This window comes from Molothrus aeneus, chromosome 21 (genome assembly GCF_037042795.1).
Source record: "Molothrus aeneus isolate 106 chromosome 21, BPBGC_Maene_1.0, whole genome shotgun sequence".
Classification (NCBI taxonomy): domain Eukaryota; kingdom Metazoa; phylum Chordata; class Aves; order Passeriformes; family Icteridae; genus Molothrus; species Molothrus aeneus.
The window spans coordinates 285,119-313,001 of record NC_089666.1 but is presented as its reverse complement, the minus strand read 5'-3'; the positions used below and the strand labels follow the sequence as shown (position 1 = coordinate 313,001).

Below are 27,883 nucleotides of genomic sequence, written 5' to 3'. Positions count from 1 at the left end.
CTAGCTCACAAGGAGGAAAGGGGGGGCTCACAAGGGATAAAAGCCATATTTACAAGTCCTTCACACTCAGAAGAAAGGCAAAGGAAATAACTACCCTCAGGCAGGCTTGTGAAGATACTTTAATACATCTGAAAAGAATGCATATACAAAGAACTTAGACATGAAAAAGCATTGGTTCAACACTAATGAGTCTACAAGAAATTTAAATTGTGGAAGATGGAGAAGATTCCCTAAGTCTTAAATTTTTTTGAATTTGCAAACCAAAATATATTTTTGGTAAAATCCTTATGATACTCCAGATGGTCTATGTAGAGACACTGCACATGATCCTTAGGGGTTGGAGCCCCTCTTACAGGTCCAAGGTTACTCATGAGCAAAATGCAGAAAAAGGGGTTCCCTCAACTGGTCCCAATATGGTGTCACACCAAACACCAGAAGCCCCTCCCTGCACTTCTTTTCAACTGACACAGGTCTATCTTTCCACCTTTCCCCAAAGGATGCCAAGCCATCCAGCAAGAGATGCACCATCAGAGCCAGCTCCAAAACCCATTGTAGCACATCCCAGGTCCCTTTAGGGTGTCCAAGCAGCCGTGTATGTGCTGGTCATTGTAAGCATTTCTCTAATAATTAAGGATTGCCAGAAGGTAGATTCAATAAAAGCCAACTGACTCAGCTAGGTGTACTTCCAAAGGGGCAGTTATTTCTTCAGCACGAGCCAAAAGAATGTGATGGCAAAGATTAAGGAAGAGACCGGCAAGTTAGTCTCAAGTCTGATGGTGCATCCAGAGAAAATCATTCTCCTGTTCCTAAGGCTTTGTAACTTAGAGGATGGGGTATAAATTTATTACCTGCACAGTTAAAAAGCCAGGGCAAAAAGATACAAGGCAACTTCAGAGAAGATGTATTTTCTACAATCCTTCTTAGAGGAGCACCAGCTTGGGACATTTTGCTTTTCTGACTAAAGTCTGCTCATACCCAGGCTGCTGGCTGGCTGCAGAACAGCCCTACAAGGTCTAGAAACCACAACCAAGTCTTGCCGCACCAGCGTAAGGGGCAAGACTTCAGTTAAACAGCCTAAAATTAGTCTGTTATAGAAAAAGTCATTGAGCATGCCTTGATGTTAAACAAAAAAAAATTAGAAACAATAAACAAAATAAAAAACTAGTAAAGATCAGTGTCTTCTGATAATACATAATTACTCAAAATTAACTAGTTTAAGTGAATTGAGGGGGCACTGGGGAATAAACACTAACATTTTCATCTCACACAGGGATCGTGTGGGGGAGACGGGAGTGCAGGGCATTTATCATTATTGCAAAAACAAATTTTAAAATTTTATCTTTAGTTTGATTTTAACATTGCTTTTAGTATGACATCAAACACCAGCTTTGCAGAAGGGGCTGTGGAGGGACGTTCATAGCAGCACACACCTGCGAGTCTTCTTCGGCTCCGGGGGCTCCAGGGCAGCCAATATCGCTTCGTCAAATACATTCTTTAGGCCTTTCTGAAAAGGGGCAAAGAGAGAAAGGGGCAGTTTCATTTTTGATTTTTCACACAAACAAAACCCCAGAAAGCCAAGTGGCAGCCACACCCCTTAAGGACACATGGAGATCTGCCATCCCTAAAGCCTGCCTGCCCAGCGAAGCTCCGTACAGCTTCTCAGCAGAGCATCTCATTTTCAGAACAAGAAAACTAATCCTCAGAGAACAGAGCAGTGTGCTTCACAAGTAGCAAAACACGTGCACCAAAGTAATTTCCTTAAGGCAACTTTTATGACTAACCGGCTACTCATATTTCATGTGCTAGTAACAAAGTAGAAAGTGCTGCATTCAGATGGAAGAACTTAACCTGGAGCACACCTGTGACAACACACCCCCGTGTGTCAGTGGAGGAGAGACAAGGTAAGTATGCAATTATAACCTTGTCCAGTACATGTTCTGGTCAGGCATCCAGCCCTAAACACCCCAGGGTTAGAAGCAGCCAGGCAGAGCCCAGAAAGCCACCATGGTAACAGAGAAGTCGAGCTGGGAGGAGTACAGAGGGGTATCATACACTCTGTTAAGGATTAAACTGGAGCCAGGAAATGCAACTTGAATAAAGTTTCATCAGTCATTTATACAAACAACTGCAATTTTTAATTTCAAAATTTAAAGACAAGCTACAATCGATGTTTTTTCCTTAAAACAATAAAAATCAGAAGCACAATAGTAAGCAGCAGCTTTACATCTTACAGTAACAGGCTTTAAGGATCTATTATTGAAATGAAGAGCTCTACCATGTTAATGAAAGCAATAATTTTAACAGTTCATAAAGCAGTAGCAAGTACATCGATATTTCCTTCCCCCCAAGGACTGACAGATACTCCACTAAAGCACAGACAGCCAAAGCAACAGCAAACATCTCACTACACACAGGAGAACCAGAAAACCCTTCACTTTACATCATCATTTGCAGATTACCAGTTCAGGTACTTTTGTCATGCAAATACAGTTAAGAGTCACAAGTAGAAATGGAAAACACACCCATTGTTTCTTCCAGTTGGATTCAGGAAGATGAAACATCATCTCTCATTTTTTTGGTCATTCTTTAAACAACAATGTAACCAAATCCTTTCCCCCAACAGCCTGAATTATAAAGCTAGCCACACCTGGCAACCCAAGCAGCAGGGAGTTAAGCGAGTCCAGTTCACGTTCCACAGTCACAATGTTTTACTAAAGATCTCAAGTACTGTTTTCAGTCCAAGAGCTAATACAGAGGTCGCTCTAAGATGGCAAGCAGGCACAACAGCTTTCAATCAAGGTGGTTTGATTCATTTTTAACCGGGTTTCTACAGTAGTGGGACAGAGGAAGCAGCAGCAAGAGGGGAAGAAGAAAGTTTAGAATATACAGCACTTCCTTTTGGGCTGAGTTTCCGGAGGCTCGAGGGCAGCTAGGATAGCCTCATCAAACACATTCTTCAGACCTCTCTACAAGACAGAGGGGAGGAGAAAAAACAGCAGCCAGGTTAGAGGATTAGAGAAAAACAAGCAGATACAAAGAGCATTCAGGAGCAGGCTGAATTCACAGAGGCAGTAAACAGATTTACTTTGCAAAAAAACAAAGTAGATCCCAGGAGAAAATCTCATTTAGATAACCCAGAAGTCAATGACAGAGACAGAACATGTGACAGGCCAAGTCGGACAAAATCAACACTCAGAAGGGCAGAGGCACAAACACAGCAAGAACATGGGGGAGGGGGCCACACAAATGGCGACGGTTTCCGCTCCACTGCTGTACTACGCTGAGGGAGTTTACAGAGGAATAAATCAAGCACACAGCAGCTTGCCCCAGCAGGGGGACCCAAGAGGTCAATCAAACCTTTTGTCGTCACCCACTGTGGATAAGCGAACACCTCGGATGCACAGAGTATTGCTCCCAACTCCCCAGGTCCAGAGCAAAGGCTCCAAACAACTCCTCTGCTTTGTGAATTCAGCCCCTGAATAACTGAAGGTCTCCAAATGGCTGGGAACACACATTCTGGGATGGAAGCAGGACCACCCTGGTAAGCCATCATCACTGGCAGTCACTAACTCTCAAGTCTTTAGAAGTGATGCAATACCTTACCAGTGCTACTCTGACACTGGGAGCCAGCATGGAAATGGTGCATTTCAGTTATTCAGTTTAGTTGCCAAAGCAAGTGTAACCATAGAAAGACAGGAACAGCTTTATGAGTGCAACAATTGGGATCCAACACCAGAAAAGCAGTCACAGAGCTGCAGGACTCTGCAGGGGTTACACTGGAGCACAAAGTATGCGCTGCATTTGCTGTAAGCACAACAGGAACAGTGCAGGGCGTTACCACTCCCACCCAAGTCTGCCAGGTTACACACCACACCAGAAGTGAAACCTGGCTCAGTTTAGACTAACTGGACTCGCCTAAATCTACTGTCATGAGTGCACCCTTCAAAAATTCAGAACTGCTTTATGATAGCTGAAAGCAAACAGAAAAGCTTCAATTACATCCTGTAAACAACTGCAATCTGTGCAAAAATTAATTTGTTTTCAGATCATTCAAATGTAACTGGTTTTTCCCTTAATAGGTTATACTGAATATATCCCTTTTAGAAGGTCTTTAATCTTATTTTACTGAAGCACATACATGGGAGACCTCTAAGGCAGTGCCATCTGGAAGCATTTAAGGCCATCACATAACATGCAAGATTATACTTGAAAGAACAATAGTTTAAGGAAACTACAATGTACATTCTGTACATCCTCCCCAGCAATTTTTCTTTTTCTTTGAGTGAGTTGCAACTCAGGCTCACAAAAGAGCTAAAGACTTCCGATATATAATGCCTCTGAAGTCTAAATAGTAATTAAATTTAATTTCTCTGTGCGAAAAAGGCTGCAGCATAAAATCAATTATGTACTGTTAAACAGATTAAGAACCCAGGCAGGGCAAGAGTCAAGAAAACAATTTTACTTAAATTCTCCTATTCAGGGATTCCTCTTATTTTTGTATTGCCTGCAAGAAATTTGTTCAGCAGTGCAGAATTTGGGATTTGTTTTGAAGGAAGGAAGCAAAAAAGGGAAGAGGATAAAAAAAAGGACTGGGACAAAATTGTTGTGAAAATGGACCAGGGTTAAAAGCCTGGATGACCACGAGTAACAACATGAAGGGAAGAAATTGTCTTCAATACCACAGACACACAGGCCTGTTAAAATCATGACTTTTGCGTTACACTGGAAACAGGCTGAGATCAGGCTTCCTCCGTTTATGGACAGCTTAAAGCGCTTTATATATCTGTGTCAAAACTGCAACCCACCATCAGGAGAAAATCTCTGGTGTGAGGTACTAGGATTGAGCTTCAGAAAGTGCAGACATCCATACCCAAGAGTAACAGAAGTAACAATCACTGTAGTTGCAATCTCTCAGTCACCCTTTCCTAACAGCAAAGCCTCACCTACCTGTCACAGTAGCACTGGGTGATTTTGTAAAGAAAGGCTTGAGACAGACACTGAAAATGCCTTCATCACAAAAAGGGATTCCACAATCTGAGGAAAGGGGGATAGAACTGGCTCTGCAATAGAGCAGTTATCCAAACTTGGGGAGAAGATACTCTGTCTTTACAAAAAAACCTCAAAACTCAGCCTCTCATGACTCACATAGTACAAAAATAAATAATGCCAGCTCCATGATTCTATGAGTATTAGCTACTGTGGTGTCAAAGTAATTTGTAAATTAGTTGGGAAGAAAAAAAACACCCTGCACTGCTGAAGTGAACCGCACAGACAGCATCCAAGGCAAAGAGAGATTGAACACCCAGTTGAGTCTCACTTCAGCTAAAATCAGCTACTACAGCATCACCTTGCACGTAGGAAAATAACCCTCCAGGCCAGGGAAGCTGCCTTCTGTGTTCAGCAAGCTGCCAGTGAGATCACTGCAGAAGCTCCACACAACCCTGTGCAGATCAGTTACAATGTTGTTTCACCAGCTACTGATGACAGACCCAGGAAAAAAGTGGTGAGTCAACAACAAAGGAAGGGAGAAAAATGGAGCAGATGCAAACCAACTAGTTGTCCAGGTGAGAAGGCTTCTGAATCCTCCTCCCAGTTCACTCCTGACCACTAAAATCATCACTTGGTATACAAGCACTAACGCTCTGGAAGAAAATACAGGCTGAGCTTCCAAGTGCATAAAGTTGTTCACTGCAACAGATACAGATTAGTCTATCGGGAAATAGAAAGAATGGATAAACACCACCATTTTTTTGTCATATCAACTCTTGCTGTAGTAATTCTAAGTGATTCCATGCAATTTGAGCAGACACAAGCTCAAGTCCAAAGCAAGTCCAAAGCTACAGAGGAAAGGGTCTCAGAGAGCAATACAGGACAAAGGCCCTGGCAGGTATTTACCCAATTAGCAGGTTCTACAACCTAGTCAGCAGCAGCATTCAGGCTGTGCCAGACACCATCTAAAACAGTATTTTGGGGCTGAACAGACCCAAGAAAAACTACAGCTCAAGCACGAACAGCCCTCAGCTTGCCTGCGGGCAGTTAGGAAGCATGGCCAAGACCACCTTTTGATCAGGGATTCCCAGGATGAACAGTAGCATGCCTCACCACATCATCTCCAGTGCCAGTGTCCTGCACAACTCCAGCAAAGCCAATTCCTTCACAGGAGACACCCAGGCAAATCTTTGTTACAAAAAAAAGCCTGAGGATTTTAAATGGAAGAGTAAACATGCAATCTGGAAAAAAGGGGCAAGATAAGTAGAACTTCAGGATTTGTGAAGTTTGGTAATAGCTTTGTGCTCAAGGAGATCAATGAACAACATAACTGGAAAGAGTGAGGAGCTTGATACTGTGCACCCCTGGTTCCATGCACATCAGAGATGAACAAATTCTTTACAGACCAGCATTAAGGAAGCTGTTCAAAGTGTTATAGTCAATTCTGCAAGAGTAAGAACCTAAGATTAAGTTCTCAGAGCATCCAAAGTCAAGCCAACAGGTCAGCTAGCCAGAAAATGGCTCCCACTCTAGTATTCCTAACTGAAAGGGAAAAGATAATTGAGTTTCTTGCTCTCAAATCAGCTACTTTACTTTTTTTTGACTCACATTCACAAGTTATAAACATGATGTAAGAACTGTCTTAAGAACTATTTAACTGTTACTTTCTGTTTTAACAGAGCTTCTATCTGAAGGAAGGACATAGGAAAGAGCTCACCACCAGCTGCACAGGAAGAGAAGGCAGCTATCAACTATGAAGGTTTCCAGCCTTCAAAGTACCAGCATTAACTTTAACGAAAGGCATTTTTTTCCTTTGCCTGCTTGTTTCAGCAGTGACATGCACTCTGTGTCCCAACCCAATTATTGTCCATAATGTATGTTTTAAGTTATCAACGGTTATTTTTCTCCAGCACAGAAGCAAACACAGTAAGCACACCCTCCTCCATCACCCACATTAGGCCTAAACCACACAGGCTGATTTTCTTTGTACCACTGCCAACTCTCTGTGCCTTAGAACAACATGACAAAGAGAAAGCTACACTGTAAATAGCAGAAACAGAGCTTACATCCCTTCACATCCACACTGAGCTGTTTTTCCCTGGAACTGAAAAAAGTATGGAATAAAAGCAAGCAAAAATGGTCAAAGACCAACCCTTACCTGCGTAAGTGCAGAGCATTCCACGTATTTTACAGCCTTCAGGTCCCGGGCCAGCTTTTCAGCAGTCTCTGGAGTTATAGGCTTCTGCTTGTTCTTGGCAAGTTTCTCAATTGTTGAGGGATCATCTCTTAAATCAATCTGGGTCCCAACAAGCAGAAAAGGAGTCTTTGGACAGTGGTGAGTAATTTCAGGTACCCACTAAAGACAGAAGAGACACAGCATTTGTTACTAACTACCTAAGATAACTCCTGACATACTTCAGCAGCTCTGTTTTCATGCAGAGTTCAACCAACCTTTTCTTTCACATTTTCAAATGAAGAAGGAGAGACCACTGAGAAACAGACCAGAAATACATCTGTCTGTGGATAGCTGAGGGGTCGTAATCTATCGTAGTCTTCCTGACCTAGAGAGGAGGAAATTAACACTGTATTAGACCCAGATGACAAAATCCTGCCCTTTACAGGGAGTCAGAATGCACATTTCATCACAATAACATGGCTGTGATTAATCCTAACTCTTAAGCAAATAGCCAAGCACATAGTGAACTCAAACATTTGAAAAATCTATGTTTCAAATCCAGAATTCATTCAGTTGCTATGTAACAGTGAGCTGCTGAAAGTCACAGGAAAGCTGGGAAGCCTCCAATACATTTTGAGATCAAACACCCTCAGACTGCATAACACTCTCTTCAGTTATGAAGGACAGTTGCAGAACGTCGCTCCAGTTATAGGTGACCATTCATCACAAGTATTATGCCATCAAATTTCATTACCCTGCAAAAAATCCCCTCCTCTTAAGAAGGGAGAAAAAAATAGTTTTGTTCTGACTTATGCTGTGACTCACTTAAGTGTCTCCAGGCATGAGGAGGAGAATGTGGCTGGTACACATGACTGCGACCAGGCCACCCAGCAGTATTCCCCTAAAACCTCACCAAAGTCCCAGCATGGGCTGTGCTTTGGAAGAAGCCAGCCTCCGCCCTTTGAGTCCCTATGTGCACGCAGTCTCTGCAAGGCACCACTAGCACTGATCCACCAGCCTGACTGTCAAATTTCATTCTTAAACCTCCTCCTGCCCAATTCAGCAGCACTACTTTTAGAAACCCAATTTGGCAATGAAGCTGCTGCACTTACTGGCAACGAAATCCAAAACACTTGTTTAAGATGTCTCAGATTCCAACTAATGCTGTCTCACTCATCATACAAAGACCTACAAGATCTTGAAGGAGCCAACACAGCAGCTGGGACACCTCAATGGAGAAGACCTACAGTTTGAAGATGGAAACCTAGACATCCCGTCCCGTCTACTGTGCTTGGCTGGACAGAGAGGAGTGAGCACTGACCAGAATCATAGTCTCAGTATGGTTTGGGGTGTAAAGAATCTTGAAGCTCATCTCATTCCAACTACCTGCCATGGGCAGGGACACCTTCCACTAGGATCAGGTTGCTCCAAGCCCCAGTCAATCTGGCCTTGGACACTTCCAGGGATCCAGGGACAGCCACAGCTTCTCTGGGCAACCTGTGCCATGGCCTCATCATCCTCACAGGGAAGAATTTCCTCCTAGCATCTAATCTAAATCTAAAATAACGTGTTGACTACTCCAAAAGTCCATCTTCCAAGTACAAGCTCAAAACAAAGACTTGGGTTTTAATCTGAGAACCAGCAATAGGGGCTTCATGCATTGCTAAATTTTGTCACCTGTGCTGGCTGGTATTTAGAAAAAGCAGGCAACCATTAAGAACAAATACTTTCCCCTCAGCAGTCCTGCTCTGGAAAGAAAGCCTTTACATTCACAAGTGCACAGAGTCACCTACATGCATTAAAGTAATTTGGTAACTTCTCAAAATTACTAGCTGGATCACTGCTCATGTTGATAACAGAAAATGTGCGTAACTACACACACAACACTTCTCAGAGGTCTGAACCCTCAGCCGGAAAACAGGCAGAGAAGGACCAACACAACCACCCACCCACACAGGGACCATGCAATGCTAGAACTGCTGTAGGACCACCAAGATCCCTACAGCAGACCACACAACATACGTCAGGAAAGAGACTCTCTTTTCCACCTAACTCCTCATCCATGAACTAGGGAGCTTACAGTAATGGGAACACAAATCACATTTTGGAGGAGAACATGGAGAGCTAAGTGAAGCCATGCTGAAGAATACGTTCAGTACAGACAACTCAAGGTACAGATGTAGTGCCAGCAGCAGGTGAGCTCTGGGTGTTCAGGAGCTCCAGAGGAGCTGGCACTGACCCTCTGCACAATGAAGGGCACAGGGACCTGTGGCACCGCCAGCTGATGCACATTCAGAGATACAGCAGGAGCCAAGGACTCAGCTGGAAGCTCCCAGACTTTCAAACACATGCTGTGAGGGATATAAAAGCCCACGGTTTGCTTTGTTCAGTGTCTCTTCCCACAGGCACTAGCTCAAGCTGTTATTTTGGTTTTGCACCACAATTAAATTTTAAGGCTTTGGATGCCTGAGACATCTATGGGAAACCTGGGGCTGAGGCAGTAAGGAGACCTTGTCTGACTGTGGAGTGTGGTGCACACTGAGAATCAAGCAAGGCCCCACTGCGTCACTGGAGTTGCCACTATGAACAGGCTTCAGTCCCAGCTCAGGTGGTGAAGTGTGACCAGATGGCCAAAAAGGAAAGTTTCTTCAACAGCTATAGGGTTTAACTGGAAACCTAAGATTGTTTCATTAATCATATTAGACACTAATGATGCATGTAAAAACACAGCTGGAAACAGATTAAATTATATCAGACAATTTTAGATGAATGCTTATGGACTAAGCTCTCCAGAAGGGCTCTTTTGAAGAAGAGTTTACAAAACCAGTTGCTGCCACATCACTTCAGTATTATTAGGAGGTAGGGATGAGCATCCAGCAGCTGAACCAGTTTCCACCATTTCTTTTCACACATGCAAAGCTGTTTCATCACTGCACATTTCTCCAACCTAAAACTGAGATGCAGCTTGAACAAGAGACCAGCAAATTTTTAATTTTTAAAAGCAGGCAGTGAGAGGGCTTATGAAATCCACACCCTGACTTCATCCACATTAAGGACGCAGAGACATACAACATATTTAAGAGGTTCTAATATAAGTCATCCTGTCTTGACAGAATCAAGAGAGATTTTCCCCTTCCATTAAAAGAAAATCTCAACAAAAAAACCCCAACTGTACGTCTTCATGTTCAACATCACCTCAGGTAAATCTTGGTCAAGTACAATGACACAAGCACTTGGTTTCTTACCTGCAGTATCGAAGAGGCCAAGGGTGTAAGGCTCTCCTCCAATCATCACTGTTACAGCATAGTTATCGAAAACCTGGCAAGAAAAGAGACACATGTTTCAAGGAGACATGATTCTCAAACCACCATCCTACCCACCTTGCCAGAGCACATCTGATTTCAATAAGAGACACTTCTAGGGGAAAACAGAACCATCAGGCTTACAGTGCTATTACCACTAATACTATTAACAGAACAATTCCACATGTAATAGTGATACTCCAACTGTTTCCACAACATAGTCAAGCAAAGGCATGTAAGGTACACCACTGAATAATACACGGTAAAAATCACTGAGCAAAACACCTACAACAGTGTTTGCCTGTTACTGCAAGGAAGTTTCCTACGCTGCCACAGAAATTCCAAACTTCAACCTTAGTCTCAGACACAGTAAACACACCCTCATAAGGACAGAACAGGTAAAGTCAGCCCTGCCATTCAAGGGCACGCAGTGATGGGGCTGTATCTCACAGTACCTAAATCCTCTGAAGTCCATATTTCTGAGTATCTAGGGAACTCTATAATAGAGTCCATCCTTTCAAGAGAGATTTATCCTCCATCTTTGAAGGAAGCAGTAACTGGTAAAAAATCAATCTGCGTCAAATCCAATCTAAAAGGAGAGTCTGGCTCCAGATACCAAGCTCTACTGCCTCTGCAACAGCACCTGGTACAATAGTACTGCCCTCCAGGACGTTGCACAGATTAAAACCAGCACTACCCACTAGTGTTTCACCCACTAAGTGGCTCACAGTACAACTGAGCACAAGGGCCTACACAAAAGCTCAACTCCTACACCCACCCACTCAGAAGAGCACTGTTTGAGGTCAGCATCCTTCATTTCAATAACGATGTTACCTTCAGAACCACACAGACAATACTGCGGAAACAACCTATGGCAAAAAGATCCTCCCCACTGCAAAAAAAAAAACCAAAAACCCACCACCTGCCCCTGCAAGTTGCTGCATGGTCACTTGAGGCCAGTCAGGATCTCCAAAGAATGATGAGGAAATTCTGCTTCCTCACAGAACTGCAGCCTAAGCAGCTCTCACAGCTGAAGTAAATCCCAACAGGAAAGATATCAGCAGCCACCTCGAAGGCTTTTCATGGAAGTGAGCAGGGAGGGATGTGGAAAACAAGTAGTCACATGCATCTGTTGTTAATAACAGTAAGAGCTTAGGTCCTTGGAAAAAGAAAAAGAACAACAAAAATTGAAGAGCAGTGAGACCGCACTTCAAAGCTGTACTCCCCAGAGTTCAAATGTCTCCTTCCCACCTGACTGCCCTGGTTAAAGACAGACCTAACACTATCCTATTTTTTTCAGCTTTTCAAAACTTACAATGACTGAGAAAGTAACTATGGCCACTGCACACTGCATATCCCCAGAACATCATCCAGAAGCAGAAATCCACTTCTCACACTATTTTGAATTAGCACATTCAAGATTTTAAAGCACTGCAAGAGACATCACTATTCATCCCCACTACCTGCAACTCAATCCATCAAACACTGCACTGGGTTTGCTTTACTGAACACACAAGGGTTTAGCTCCAAATCACACCTTGAGGTTGAGGGATGGTTGAAAGCATTTTCACAGGGCACATTCAACATCCCATGACTGTACTGCTTTAAGACCCCAAAAGACCTATCAGGATGAGGACTCCTCTGTTCCTAGGAACAGAACAAGGAGCCAGAGTGATGAAGGTCAGAGCATTTCCTCTTCCACATGTCAGAAGATGGTTGGCAGCTCAATCCCCCAGCAATATCCCCCCATTTTTGTTCAGCTACCAGCTGTAGCTGCCCTTTCAGGGCAATTAGTATGTCTCCTTTCTCATCTTGTTTTTTGTTTTTAAAGCTCCCTATCTGCAAAATGGGATTTTTTAATTTCAATTTTTGTGTTAAGGTACAGTTTCTATTGAAATGTTTGGGGTAGAGCCCTAAGAAGGCCAGGGTTATGAGGCTGGTCTTCACAGAAACCAGGCAACTATAGTCTCATAGTACAATTCACAGACAATTTCATCCTCAGTTGTGCCAAAATGGCTAAAAAACAGAGCCCAAAGCAGTTCCTGCCAATGCCAGGCAGCCCACTGCAGCAACTGGCATGAGCTCTCACTTGAGCTGTCACAACCCAAACATTGCCAGTGCCTTTCCAGAGACATGCCCTTCACTGCCTTGATTTTTGAGAATGGCAACAAAATCAAAAACATACAGGTAACAAACTACGTGCAGTACCACCATGAAACCCATCTTCCACTGGGAAACATCTTTCATGAAGGGAAAGGATTGCAAAACACAGCGCCAACTGAACAGAACTATCTATCGAACTGAAATGGTGTGCTCTCCATCCATACTGTGGCCAGGCCACTGCACAAGAACAGAAGTATCTGTTCTATTTCTCTGTCCATTTATTACTAGAAGCATTAGCTGGAATATCAGAGGTGACATACCAGTTTCCAGAGTCTGAAGTATGCCTCTAGGCTGTTCACAGAATTAGGAATGGGCCTCTGATATCTCCAGAACAGCTAGTTCCTCAAGCCATGAAGTTCAGAGGTAAATAGCATTTTGGAAACATGAGGCAGATTTAAAAGGCACTATAGAGAAGCCTTAGCACACCTTGAACACACTTCACTGGCAACTAACTTTTTGGCATGTTTTCCACATTCCTTTCTAGCAGAGATTTACAGCTAGTACTACTGTGTGCAGGACAGCATACCAACCAAGGCTTTCAAAACATACATTTTAAGATTGTAACATTTTTCAGCTTAATCACTTCCCTTAAGGGGTAAGTATAGAAACACTCACTGCTGAATTCACTGATCAATTTCATTTTGCCTTGACTATAAAGAACAGCTTAAATAGGACAAGCAGCCTTTCACAGGTTCAGCACAGAATGTAGCTGCCCTACAAGCATCACATCAGGATATCTGACACCACTGAAAAACTTAAGAATGGCAAAACGGTTTCAAATGCCACTTCTCTACCAATGCATAAAGAGCCCATGAGAGAGGCTGATCCCGGGTTTCTGTGCCTACAGCACAATCCACAAGTTCCCACTAGTGACCACTGCCTCTACCCTGAACACTAGGAGGTTTGGGAGTTCTTTCATGTTCAGCTCCTGATCTACAACTAAAGACAAACATTTTTATTTTGTGGAAATCTGTCCTACCCAGGACAAACCTCGTATCTGCTAAGTTGAAAAATTCTGGATAGCGTATAAAGCCAGTATCTCAAAGAGACGTGATGATGTTTACTGCAACTTCTTTCCCACAAAGAGAAGACATTTTCGTAAAGTCCTATTCCAAAAGAGCTATCAGGCAGAGCTAACTGCCATCTCAGAGGAGCTACCTGGTCTTCTGAGTTACTTTGTAACAAAGAGAATATTACCAAGCTTTCAGTGGCAGATGTTCTCTGTGATGCATTTCCACGTCCAAATTTGTTTGGGATACACAGATAAACTCTTCAACTTGTATATTAATAGAAGATGGCCTTTTCAGTCCATAACAGAGAAAATTAGTAAAAAGAGCATCCAGTTGCCAGTCTCTTGCAGCAACCTCACTAAAAACTGACCCACCTCAGTGGCAGTACACCGATCTTGCATATGCAATATTAAGTAGAAAAGCACTTTTCTAGCAGGAAGACTGTGCACATGCCTCACAGGCAGTCAAACTGCTCTCAACTTGAACTTTGGATAAGTCAAGGGATTCAGTATTTCAGAAAACTGAGCCTGTGAAACTCAAAACAGTTACTTCAACGTAGTTAAGGACTATGCATACATTTGGAAGTACAAAAGAATGTGACTGCATCCAAACACACTCCTCATACTTAGCTGAAGTTGACAAATCACCCTCCATAGTGAGGGTGAGAAAAATGAGTGAGAAAAATGAGCCTCAGAAAATGTTAACTGTAGTCACTGACTATTCTAGCAACATGAAACACTCCTTTCCCTAAAAACAAAGATGTAGCAGGAAGTGAGAGCAAAACCAGGAGAGCAGGTGCTCCTACTGCTTACTCTCCACTGATCTGCAGTTGCTCGCACTGCTTATCTCACTCACAGAATCCATCCACAAAGAAAATGCAGATTCTGCACAGCAGTCAAGTAGCAAGAACTGACCATATACAGGTGAACTGACTAGCACTACCAGGGGATATGGAAGGTAACAGCATGGTATCAGATTCTCACTTCTCCATGCTGTATTAGTCAGTCTCCAAGAGGCTATAAGAACACGTATTAGGGAATGCATGCCATCAAGGTTAGTTCAAAAAGGAACTCATGCTACCCCGCCCCAGCAAGCCCAAAGAACAATTTGAGCCATTCTCACACTTACCGTTGGTACGTATTCCGATGGGAATTTATTTGTTGTATAAGAAATTAAGAGACAAGTTTTACCAACAGCACCATCACCCACTACTACACACTTGATCGTCTGCATTGTTGAAATCTACTAGATTATCAACTCCAAAAAGAACCTAGAAGAAAAAAAAAGATACATATATTTAGATGTTTCCCACATGCACTAGATAGCCATGCACATAACCTTTGACATGAGCCCAAACCACTAATAGCACATGTGAGATATGGACACATGACATTCCTAAATGAGTTGGTAGATCCTTTCCCTCCACCACACACACAAAGCAGCTCACATTCATAAACAGAAGAATTCTTGCCTAGTTACCTAGAGATGGGCAAAAACATCTTTTGGCTTTTCCAGACTTGATTTTTATGCATGGAAGTATCTTAGCCTCACATGCACTGGAAGCTGGAAGCGTAAGCTCTGGTCTTGAAAGCTGCTCAGGAACACATCTGCCTTCCAGAGAGTTCCCGCTGGAGAGCAGCTCAGCGTAAGACACACCAGAAGTGTTTATGGAATAGAAATTAACATGTACAGACAGAAATAAACATGATTATTTTCTTCTCTCCCTGTCTTTTTTAGGACCTAAGCATCATTTTACAATTTTCTGGTTAAAGTTGCTAGTTAACACATACCTTTATGCCCACTGTGAAGTGTTTACAGCACTGAGAGCTCAGCAGGGCATTCAGATCCCAAGGAGACGGGATTACTCTTCTGACATCACAAAATCTAAATGCACCCAGTTACTCCAACACAGTCTCAGCAAAAACTTTAGTGCATGAACTAAACCAGTATGCATCACCAATATCTCCTCCAAACACTTGCTGGCTATCTCCAGTGTTGCACAGCTGTCTTTCATTTGTGTATTACTTTAATTAGAGGTGTACCAGGCCTCTGGTCATGCCTTCGCATAGATGTGTGAAATCCTGACCCCAGGAAATTAGTGGCAAAGCTCTCACTGACTGTCAGCATAATATCATCCAAAACACTTTTATTTACAGCAACAAAGACTTGCTGCACAGTCTCTGTAAAGTCCTGAGGGGGAGCAGGAGGTGTTGCAAGCAGCAAATTTGCCATCACAAATTTGCCAGCAAAGCTTTATCAAGCAAGGATGTTGCCATGGTTCTCAGGTCTGGGTAACTGCAAGTCGGGTAACTGTATTAAAAAATCCAAATCAATCCCTCCTGAACTATTCATTTGGTCACTTCCTGAAGATTTCACTTCTTACAGTAATGTAAATAAAGTACAGTGCAAATCCAAATTTTTGAGGCTTTAGTCACAGCCAGCAACATGATTTGATACTGTGTATCACACCGTCATGCCTGCAAGGAAAGGAAATTGCTAGGGACTCAAAAGAAACATACCACCCCCAGCTCTTCTTTAGATACCACAGGGTTGCTCTAAGATTTCAAGAAAGACAGCTACCTTCATAATAAACATCCTCAAAAGTTCCTAAGAACAGTACTTTGTAGGGGAATACTAGCTACAACCATTCCCACAAGACCTGGACAAAACCACAAGCAGTTTTAGGAAATGGCAGCAAAGATTCTCAGGGCAGGCCATCAGCAAGCACCTGGTACACCAGGCACTCACATTGCCATCCTCACCTATAATTCTTCTTTCAGCAAGCACAGAGATAATAAATTATGTGTGAAAGCATCAGGTGTTGCCACCAGTGCCCCATTTCAATATCAATAGAATCTATTGATTTATGCAGATCTCAGTTTCCCAGCAGACATCCAGAAGGATGCACTGTGCAGACATATCAACAGGCCCTTCATTAATACAACAAAAAGCTCTGCAATTTGGCCCTGAAGCAAACACATATTTACTCAGAAGGAAAAAGCAACTATTTACATTTCAGAAGACATGTTGTGTTCAGGCCAGTTCAACTGTTTACACCCAAGTACTATTATTCAATATTGCCTCAGTTGCGAAGGGCTCCCACAGTTCTGCCTTGCCATGCTGTCAGCACTGATTGATCCCAGAGAAAGTCCCATTTCAGAAGAAAAAAAAAAAAAGAACAACCAGACAGAAAGCAGGCAGTGGAGCAGCACAGCTCAGGCCCATATTAAGAAAGTTTTCGTGCTCAGAGAAAAGGTGCAAAGGCATGAGCCACTCATTAAGGTGATTTCAAAAGGAAAACATGCCAAAACTCAGGCAGAGCAAATGAACCCAAGTGCATTCCAGCTAATCCCGGACACAGTCAGCAGTATGCCCCGCTGACATAGGCAATACAATTCTACCATCTACCTTTCGGTCTGGGCAAAGCCCAAAGCATTCAGCTCTGCTGCTGCTCAATGCGAGTAAGCTGCAGCCTCCAAGAATTCCTCTCAGAGTTAGTAAATGAAGTACAAAACAAATCTCCAGACTGGGTTTCCCAGGCACTTCTCATATGTTTTTCCAACTTCCACTCAAATTTGTTACACTGCCCAGCCAGTCCCTGGAACCCCTGCTCCAGCTGCCCTTGCTCACCTCAGGGCTGGCACTAGTGGAGGAACATCCCTCTCACGTAACAGCACTTACAGTCAAACCTTTAGAGAAGCACTCTTTCCAAGAAGCTCTCTCCTTGGCAGACGAGAACTCCTCCATGCTGTAATCCTCCCTTCCTGTTCTACCTGTAAGTTACGGGTTACACATCTGCTTCAGACCACCTGTCCAGAGCCCAGAAAACACACTAGAGATAGAATCCTGACTCTGAAGCATTCCCTGTGCTCACTGCAACAGACCAATCCATGACTCTCCATAAACTCAGGTTTTGTGTATTACCAAAAAACCTCACATACACCTTTGTAAAAAGAAAAAAACATTTAAAGCTCATTACTCCAGAGAGCATCAAGCAAGCCACAGTACTACGAAGTGTCTCAGGTCACAGAGTTTGCTGCAAGCCTTTGCTTCTTCCCTGTCCTTGGATACACGCAAGTCCCCCCACACTGACACTGGGAGAGAAGATTTTGTTCTCTGGCAAGGGCTCAGGTCAGAGTCTGGGGCTGACACAGCACCAGCTGCACACATCTCATATTATGCCTACCACAGCTCTGACTACGGCAGTGAGCTACCAGCCCTATGCCACACAGTTTCTCTCAAAGAAACACCAGCACTGCAAATCAAGAGCATCTACAGGAGCACTGCTCATTCATTCTCTCTGCACCTCCAATTCCCTCCTGAAGCAAAGCATTGGTGTAGAGCAGATCAACGACTCAAACACACAAGCCACTGCACAGGGTGAGGCAGCACGCACTACTGTTTTCTACCAGGTGACCTGATCCTTTCAGTTTTCTGGCAGTGGGAATAAAACAGAGAGCATATAACCCAAAGCCTTGCTCTGGAGCCTAAAGTAGAATTTGAATGGCACAACAGGGGTCTGGAAAAGCCCAGGCAGGGCTGTTTTCTTTCTTTTTTGTTTTTTTCCTCCTTTCTAAAACACGAAACTAACAGCATTTACCATTAAACAATTGAACTGGATCACTGGAAATTCTCTATGAAACAAGCAAGTACCACTGCTCTCACACAAGTTGTTCAATTCTGGTTGCCCCCACCAAAATTAGACACTTCAAAATTACACATTAAAAGAAACAAAAATTTGGGCACATCCCTTAGGTAAAGAGACCCCCCTACATTTTTTAAATGGATGCATAACTTTATGCTTAAATACTGAAACAAGATGGTGTAAGTTTTAAATAGATTTAGAGTGTTCAGCACAGGCCTCCAAAGTCTTAGCAGTGGCAAAGTAGCTGGATGAGCTAATGTTTTGCACTTGTAAGAAGTCCACAGATCACAGCTGAAAACAAGCTCATTTCTAAGGAGCTTAGATACACAATCCTGGGACCTCCTCTTCCATAGGAATAGCTTTAAAGATCATTGACTTGTGGTTTAAAAGTATTTAATCCAATTTGAGATTAACCACAGAATAACTCATCCCCAGAGTGCAATGACAAGGGAAATAGAAACAAAGAAGTTACAGAGGCTTTGGGCTTGTTGCCCCCCAGAAGTCATCACCTACTAAAAGGAAGTCTGTATGTACAACACCCAGCAGAGAGAGCACTCCAAGCAGTTTTAAATATCTGAAAGAATTGAAAGAGACTGGAAAGCACTGAAGTCATCCCAGCCTGAGGGCAGTGAGTTGATTTTGAGCCATGTAATTGTGTGCCATCTGGCCAAGCCCAGACAGAAGAGCTGATAAAGACTAGGAATGCAATGCAGGTCAATATGACTTAGTTCTGTTCAAGGAGCTCTGAAGATTTCTTAAAAACATACATAAAACATATTAAAAAAAGAAACAGAGCATTGCACTGATTTGATCCCTCAAGCCTCTCTGTAGTGTAATCAAAACCTTCAGCAATTCAGTAAAGTACATGTTAACTAATGATACTTGCAGTATTTGCTGGATTTTAACCTGCTCAGCATGTGACCACAACAGCAGGATTTCAGAGAACTCAACACTGTCCTAGAGAACTGGGATCTGGCATCTGGAAACTGTGGATTATACAGCCATGTAAACTCTGTCAAATTCATAGGCACATTTTACAGAATTTTGCTTTAAAGCTCGATTACACTTTTGTGGAAGACAGCTGATCTGCATTTAGGATTAATTCCAGAAGTGTTAACAGAGACGTGAGCAATACAACAAACAAGGAACAGAAGTCTCCAGGGGGACATTCTGGAGCTCGGTAATCCTTCCTGGAGCAAAGGAAATTCAGGAGGGACACACTTTGGTCACACAGGCCTGTTCAAGCACCAAGACACTAACCAATCACAAGAGGCTGAAGAAATCCACGGTACCCATGGCAGGTTCCCACTGACTAAGCACTAGCCATACCATCCCAAACACACTTGCATCTTTTGTGCAAGTCTGACTTTCCCATCCTAAAGGCAAGCATATGAAACATGGTGGTACTACGGGAGCACTTGGCTTTCACAAACTTTATGTAATTTAAGAGTAGCTCCAATCTGTTCCAGTACCTATGTGCACTATTAACTGGAGAACTAAGTGAAATTTTGTGCGGTTTTGTGCGGAACACAATCAGTGTTCCCTACTAAACTCAGAATTACAATCCCCACGATCTCACCTTCACTCTTGCTTCACATGTAATCTGAAGAAGAAATCACAAGCCTTCAAGCTTGTTAAAATTTCTCTAACTTTTAAGCTACTGAAGTTTGTTTTCAGGTTAAAATGTGCACATTCTCCCAGCTAAAGGAAACTGTGCTGTCAGATCTGTCTGCGTGTCCTGAACTCGCTTCCTGCCTCGGCAGCACCACCACTTCCTCTATCAGGCAGGACTGAAACTGCTGCCATTTCATCACTAGGACTGGCTACCTTGGCTCACTGCAAGGTACTGCCAACTAAGAACCAATCTGTGGTGCTCTCTGGGATACACCATTAGCATAAGAGTTGAACCTTAACCAGTCAATCACAGCTTCCAGATCCTGTTTGGGCACCTGCTCCTCATTCAAAGAAAACAAGCAGCCATTTCTGAAAACTAAGATTTTTTTTTTCCCCATCCAATGTCATTTTACAGTTAACAGTTTATTCATCCAACTCAAAGCACTCAGGAGTCCACAATGACAGGAACAATATTCACAGGATTTTATTCATGATCTCAGGTAACTACTTTTGCCCTTCCATGGTAGTTTCATTTCATATCCTGCAAAACCACACAGTTCTAAATAAAGTCCTCCTTTGTATTGATAATTTCTTCCCAATTTAATCTATTCCATTTCAAGGTCCTTACCCTCAGCCACCTCTTCTAGCCTTACTACAAACACTTTTGCTTTTCAAAGTGACAAATCTCTCCAGTCATAGGGGCACCAAGGAGAGGTACTTGGCTGCTACAATCCCAGCAACCTGATTTGCCTCACCAGAGATACCTACCAGCATTACATGGAAGAGGCACTCTACGCCTATATTACAAACACTACATAACAAAGGTCACCACATACAACACACTGTTTCTCTGCAGAGATCCCAAGCCATTAACAAAGGGACCACATGAGCTCAGCTGCCAACCGCACAGGGAGAAGACCTTGGACCTCTTGGTACAGTCACAAAACCTGTGATGTAAAACACAAACAGAAGCCACTCTCTGAGTAAGAGTTAACTACAGAAGGATGAACTGGCACAGAAAGCAAGACTGGTTTTAAGAGTAGTATCACCAGGGCCAGAATTCTCCTCTGCACATGTGCAGCAACCATCTACAGACACAATGAAAATCCTCCAACCCAAAAAGCCCACCTTCCAGCTTGCTAGGAATCATCTTCTTCATGAAGATCTCACCCCAGAACTAAACACATCTGCCACTTCTATGCTAGTAAAGTGGCAAATGACACATAAAAGAATATATTAGGTTCTAAACTACCTGGTGCCCAAGCTCAACCGCCCATCCTGCCCAGAGCTTAGGCTGCTGCAGACACTTAATCTCTATACACAAACACACTTGTTCCCAGAGGTTCCAAGTCAAGTTTATCACCTGGGTCTTTAGTTTCTTAGGTGAGACTTAAAGCGGCTGTTGAACTACAAACCAGAACAGTACTGAAGTTCCACTCCTCTAGAACAAGGGAATCATGAAATCCAAGCTAAAGCCTGCAAAAGCACAAGGGACAGACTTGAGACACAATCTTGTACTCCATCAGTTCAGGATCTTGAAAATGCTATCGTGCTTTAAGCACTGTTTTGGGGTTAACTATCACTAACAGATCAGACACAATCCTTTAAATACTACCAGTTCTCCCTGCAGAGTACAAATTCTGTCTCCAAAAACCAGTGTTGCTGTTTACTTTATAAGTGTGTCTAATTACAAGACAGAGGCACAAAAGTTCAGTTCACTAGAAGCTTTGTCAAGATAAACACAAGAACTCAGGTAAAGACCTGGATCTGCAGTGGGTGGGTTTTTATCTGAAGTTGAAGAGAACGACAGCAGCAGAGCATACTGCTGGGCTCCATCCTACATGCCTGCTCACATCAACAGTCTCAACCTGGTGTTGGATGTCAGCATGAGAAATCTGTGGGCAGGCACACAAAAACAAGCAGTGGGAAGAGCCACAGGATCACCATCACCAACAGAGCTGGATCAATACAATGACAGCCCTGGTTTATCTCATAGGTTTCTGTTGTTCTTGCAACCCACAAAGTTTGCTATCATCACGGGAATCCCTGTTGGAAGATAAAGCATGTGTCTGAAGTCCTCGAGCATCCCTTAATCTGCAGATTAATGGACTCAACAGAGCCCGTATACCCCAGCACCTCTGCAGGTTTGAAGTCCCCTTTCTGGACAAATTACTATGAATTGCCAAAGAAGCAATAAGAGATCTCTTCTCAAAATGCAACTATCATAGAGCTATCATAGAATAGAACAGAATATGCTGAGTTGGAAGGGACCCCACTGTTTGAGGTCAACTGATATTTTCTATACTTAATGTAATTTTCTCTCTCTAATTCTGTAATATTTGAGAGCTACTCTGCACATCTTCCTAAAGACTCCTCACAACCGCCTGGTACACATACACAAAACAGGAAGTGAAGACAGTTGGGCAGGGGAATTTGAATAGCCTGAGCCCAAACTACCAGCAGCACCATAACACACATACCAAGTTTTGCAACTTCAATAAAAAGAAGAGGAAAAACATGTCATCCCATTTTAGCCCTAAATTCAAAACCAGAAAGCTGACCAGCTAGGTAGTGTGACTCAGCAGGCTCTGCTGCCATATCAGTTACACTGCAGCGCAGCTGTGCCTGCACCTCCTTAGCCACAGGTACTGCCCACTATCCCACCTCAAGGCTCCAACCAACCACCTTCAAATGAACACAAACTCCACAGAAAAAAAGTGACAACTTTCCCATTATCACTCTGGTTAAAGTTACGCTGTCAAAAGTAGCATCACCACTGGAAAAACCTGCCCCAGATTAAGCACTGGGAAGTGTGTGGGGTTACATTAAGCCCTTTTCTGCCAAAGGCATTTTAATCTTATTACTCTTCACTTTCACACTCTACAGGAGGCTGTATTCCTCAACCATGCAACAAAATCATGTTCAATATTTTATTACCACTTAAAAACCCCTATTTTCACTAACTTTGTTGCATACTGGTAATATTTAAAAATACAAGCTGCACCTACGCTCTTATTTGAACACAGCATCCAACCAAGGCCCACGTGGCCCTGATGGTTCTCCCCACTTTCCCATGGCCAGCTACATTCAACAGAGGTAGAAAAGATATTGGGAGAAGTTCCTCTATTTTGAGGCACGTTTTCCTTCATGAGAAGCACGCTGTCTTGCACAGTGCAGCAGATCCTGCTTAGCCCTGTTATGCGCGGGGAACAGGACAGCTGCAGGTCCTCCATCCACACAAACAGAAAGTTCCCGGGAAGACGCACTGTGTTCAGGGAGAATAGCTCAGGCTGCGTACCAACATGCTGTTTGAAGACTCCAAAGATAAAGCCTGGTTAAAAAACACTGCAAAAGCAACTTTTTCCAGATACTGAGCTATCCTGGATCGCTGTTAAAATAAAGTAGCTGGAAGGCTCACCAACACCATGACAGCAGCAGGGGAGCTGCCCTTCATTCACCTAACCAACAGAAGGAACCAGAGCAGCTGGAACCACCCCACTTCGCCAAGCCCAAGATGAGCCCCAGCAGCCCTCTCCTCAGGACCTGCTGGGCAACTGGCAGTTATTCAGCTATCGCCAGATGCACAAGAGGCTCATGAAAAAGTAACAGCATTCCAGGACATGGGAGACTCAGCAACACTTCACATGCACTAAACCCCAAAGTACCACTGAACTCAAGGTAACTGCTCAAACACACTGATGCAGTCAGATCCAGGCCCCACACAAGCCCCTCAGCATTCAGCTGTTCCCCAGCTGCTCTTTGGTGCACACAGTCATCCAGCTCATGGAGTGGCAGAGGCCTTCCTGACTTGCATGCAAAGCTGCAGGATCATTTTTGTCATTATTTCCCCAAACAAAACACTCATCACTGGCCAGAAACACAGGTCAGCATCCTTCAACTTGAGACGAGCTGAGCAATTCTAACCAGCTTGCTCCAAAGCAAGATAGTTCTGGGAGTCTCAGCTACTGCTGTGAGTCTAGCAACACATGCCACATCAACCCTCTGCAGCTCCCCCAGGGTCTCTACTGGTCCCAATCCACAGCAGTCTAAGGCTTGCTCTAACACCACCTCAGCTTGGTGAAAACCTTCACCTGCCAGAGTTTGGTCTACACTGGAAAACACATGCAGATCCCATGCAATCTCATCACAGGCATGGACAACTTGGCAAAAATGTAGCTGGAAGTACCTACAGGAGACAGGTAGTACCTCTCCAGACAAAGGCCCCAAGGAAGTCCCCATGTTACTTTACAAAAAAGCTTCTGTATTTTTTCATGAGACAAGAAAAAGAAAATGGTGCATGGACCAACTCTCCTGGTAGGAATTATGCCATAACACTGTAAAGTAATGGGGTGAACTGGCAGCACAAGAGCTTAAACCATAATAACAGCTTTTAAAATCTTTTCAAAACAAATTCTTTGTTTTCTCTTTATAAAATATCACTTGTTTGGAAGAAAAATCAACATTTTAAAGGAAAGAACAGCTGCTCTACTAAAAATTAGTATTTTGAAGTTTTACAACTCTTTAGGTCAGAGTCATTCTCTGAAACTCCAAGGGGAGATTACAAAGATTAATTACACAAACTCTGCTTCTTGTTCTCACTGTTTGCAGTTTTCTGCACACCCAGGGCCAGGTAACCAAACCCAGTTCATCCACTCAAAAGCAACCTAAAGGATCCCCCACAAGAAGCTGGAAATTACCTCCCTTAATGCCATTCCTGTCACTCACCTCAAGTACTGACATACACACCATGGGCTGCAAGAGGAAGCTGACCACTATGTTGGGGTCGCCAGACATCGTCAGGAAGGGAGAACTTTTGTGCCAGGCTTCAACCCTTGCAGAAACTCTGGGGAACGGGATTTCTTTACCTACCACTCCTAATGGCAGTCCTTCCTGATGGATATACACTCAGTTCGTATAGTGTACAACCATAATAAAGTGTAAAGTGTAGGGTCTGGCGAAAGCCAGATAATTAAATGATGACCAGCTGTGAAAATGTAAAGATACTTAAAATTTCTTTTAAAATTTTGCATAAAAGCTTATCTGGTCAATAAGTTGCTTTATTTGTCATATATTAACAAGGGTGCTTTCACCTACATTTAATGTAAGGGAGTGAGAGGAGCCAAGGAAGATGATTAAGTGGTTAAAGAGGGCTTCTTGCTACCTGAAGCACCAGAAACCCGGGAAATTTTACTTCCATTTGATTTGACAGAACTTTCATCTTCTAAAATTAAAAAGATATCATTCTTTTTTTAGCAAAGAATATTTTCCTAAAGGACAAGGATAACTACACCCCCTACAATTCCTCCCGTCTCTCGTTCTAGAAACTCCTATCATAAATTCATGATGGTGTCAAAGGACAGCAGGAGAGCTCAGCTGACCACAAAGAGCAGGCAGAGGAATAAGCACACACAAGCCCATAGACAACTTTCAAAGCTGAGAGCACTCACATGGGCAACAAGCAGATTACACACACCTCACCTGCAACATCTTACATAAACCTCAGCTGTAGTGCTGCACGTTTGTTTATTGTCCAAGTCTTCTGGAGCTAACAGCAGAGCTGGAACCCAGCTACACCAACCCCCCCCCATGGTAACAAGAGAGTGGCTGAAAAGGTTTTAATTGTAAGGTCCAGCTATCTATGCTCATAAGACAGAAAATTATTTTAGTACTACAGCACTATTTTAACCAAAAAGAAACTTTACATCAAGATTAGTGGCCAGCTTCATGCTGCACTTTCCATCAGCCACACATACGGTTTAGAGCAAGGAAAGCCCACAGCACACTTATAAGAGAAATCCCTGGGAGTTTCACAGGGGCTCCATTTCTGTTTACTGTTGGTTTTTAGCAGGACAGTTTTCGAGTTTCCGTTTTAGGTACTTCACACTCTAGAGCTTCCAGAGCTTTTCTATTTAAACAGTAAAAACATCACAAACTCCCCAGCCCTACCATCAGTTTTAGGCAAACAAACAATTCTAAAGCAGAGCACTTAATGAATTCAGAGCATCAGCTGCAGGTCCTGAATAACCAAGTTCAAAGTATGCAAATCTAGTGATTAAAATTTCTGCCTAGGATACGTTACCAAAGTGAAAACATGTTTTATCTTGCACCACAGTAATTTTTTATTCCTTGCCAAGACTTAAAAATCTTTTTTTTTTTGTTACTGAAGCATAAATGAGAACTGTTTAAACATTAAATCATTTTTACAGTCAGCAATATACTCATTCAAACCTTACTTGTATGTCTAAGACCTGACTCAAATACACACTTGCCTACACTATCTTCCTCAGAACCTTACATTAACAACAAGAGTTTACAAAGCAGAAGTTTACAACAGAAGGGAAGTTTACAACAGCTTCCTCACGTACAACCAGCTGAATATAATTTGCTTACTGAAAAAGAGAAGCTGTAATGCTTTACTGAATTATCCCAATCAGCAATACAAAGAGCTTGATCCAGGTTTTAAATGCTCCCTTCCAAAAAAAAAAAAAAGTGTTTGGGGCACTGCAACTCAATACTTTGAACAACCCACACCTCCGTCCTGGGAGAGAAGCACAGATGAATACGAGACAAAGACAATCACAGATGGCCACACCAAGCAAGCCACTTCTGATCACCCAGTTGCCATCTAACATGGCCTCTTCACCAGAGCTTTTCTTCCTCATGCTGCTGTCAAGATGGGATCTCTGGCTGCCCCGGCCACAGCATCCACACAGAAAGGACACTAGGAATCCTGAGCACGAGAATGCTCTTTGTTAAGCACAGGTTTCTAATGCTGGCTGTTATGTTCACAGCTACCTGGCCCTGTGACTGTCTCCTACTGCTGTCACCAGCTGCAAGTTCTATCTACTTACAAATACACAACTGAAGTCTAGATCACTAAAACAGACCTTTAAAACACAGGGAAGCGTTATGTTGCAGCAGTATATACATTTTATGAGATTCCCAAGGAGAATGAAAAACACATGTCAACACGAACCCTCGAAGCAGTGTTAGCTGCTGCCCCAGCTACAGCCAGGGGCATCACGCTGTAACGAGAGCTGTGGGACAGCTCTGGGTAACCCACAGCACTGGGGCTCGTGAGGCAGATGCCCAGAAGAGTCTGCGACTTCTCGACTGAGCGCTGTCTGTGCAGGGCACATAGCTGGAGCTCAATCCCTCACCATGCCCGAACCCCCCTGCGATTCAGGGCTCCCGTGGCACGGCACACCTCGCCCAACCCATAGCCCCCTGGGGCTTCTCCCACAGTCCCGGGCGTAGCCGGGCTGCACCAAGCGCGGAGGGCCGCGGCTGGAGCCGGGACGGGCAGGGCGGGGCTGGGACGGGCAGGGCCAAGGGAGTACGGGCGGGCCCCACCATGGCTGCGGAAACGCTTCCTGCGCTGCTCCGAGGGTCCAGTCCGTCCGCCGCCCGGAAGGGAGGGGGGAAGGTGGGCAGGAGAAGCGGCGGCCATGCCCACCGTCTCAACAGACCAGGCCCACAAAGGCAAGCGCCCGCCAGCAGCCACCGAGACCCGCCGGGACGAGGCCGCCCTTCCCCCCGGCAGGCGGCTGCCGGGGAGGTTCCGCACACACAGCGGGCCCGGCAGGGCGGCTCCCGCACAGCGGGCGCTCCGACCGAGGTGAAGGCCAGGGCTCCACTGGTGGGTGCTGCGCGGAGATCAGCACCAGCCGGTGGTCCGGGGGTCCCAGTGGCTCGGCCGGGGGTCCCGGTCCCGTCTCCGCCCCCCTCCCCCCCCCCCACTCTCACCTCGGACGCTCCGCCGGGCGTTGGCAGCTCACTGCGGGGTCTCCTCGGCGAAGGCACAGGGGCAGCCGATTGACGTCATCGCGCAGCGTGCTGGCGAGGGGCGTGCCAGCTACAGCGCCCCCTGCCGGCCACGCGCCGCTGCTCGCAGGGCTGCTCGCGCCGCTGCTCGCGCCGCTGCTTGGACCGACAGGGGGCGCGCGCGGGCACGGCCTGCCCCATGTGGGCTCGCCTGGGCAGC

At 44.1% G+C, this 27,883-nt stretch overlaps 1 protein-coding gene across 2 annotated transcripts; it reads right to left on the bottom strand.

Moving 5' to 3' along the window:
• Positions 1-101: 101 nt before the first annotated feature.
• CDC42 (cell division cycle 42) lies at positions 102-27,740 on the bottom strand. Of its 2 annotated transcripts, none has more exons than XM_066564100.1 (6): positions 27,646-27,740; positions 14,769-14,910; positions 10,411-10,483; positions 7,441-7,550; positions 7,148-7,345; positions 102-1,504 (listed from the first exon to the last, which is right to left on the bottom strand). In XM_066564100.1, the coding sequence occupies exons 2-6, from the start codon at positions 14,871-14,873 to the stop codon at positions 1,415-1,417; spliced, it is 576 nt and encodes a 191-aa protein (XP_066420197.1). In that variant the 5' UTR covers positions 14,874-14,910; positions 27,646-27,740; the 3' UTR covers positions 102-1,414. The 2 variants fall into 2 exon arrangements, with proteins under 2 accessions (XP_066420197.1, XP_066420196.1); XM_066564099.1 differs by lacking the exon at positions 102-1,504 and adding an exon at positions 2,113-2,966.
• Positions 27,741-27,883: the final 143 nt, after the last annotated feature.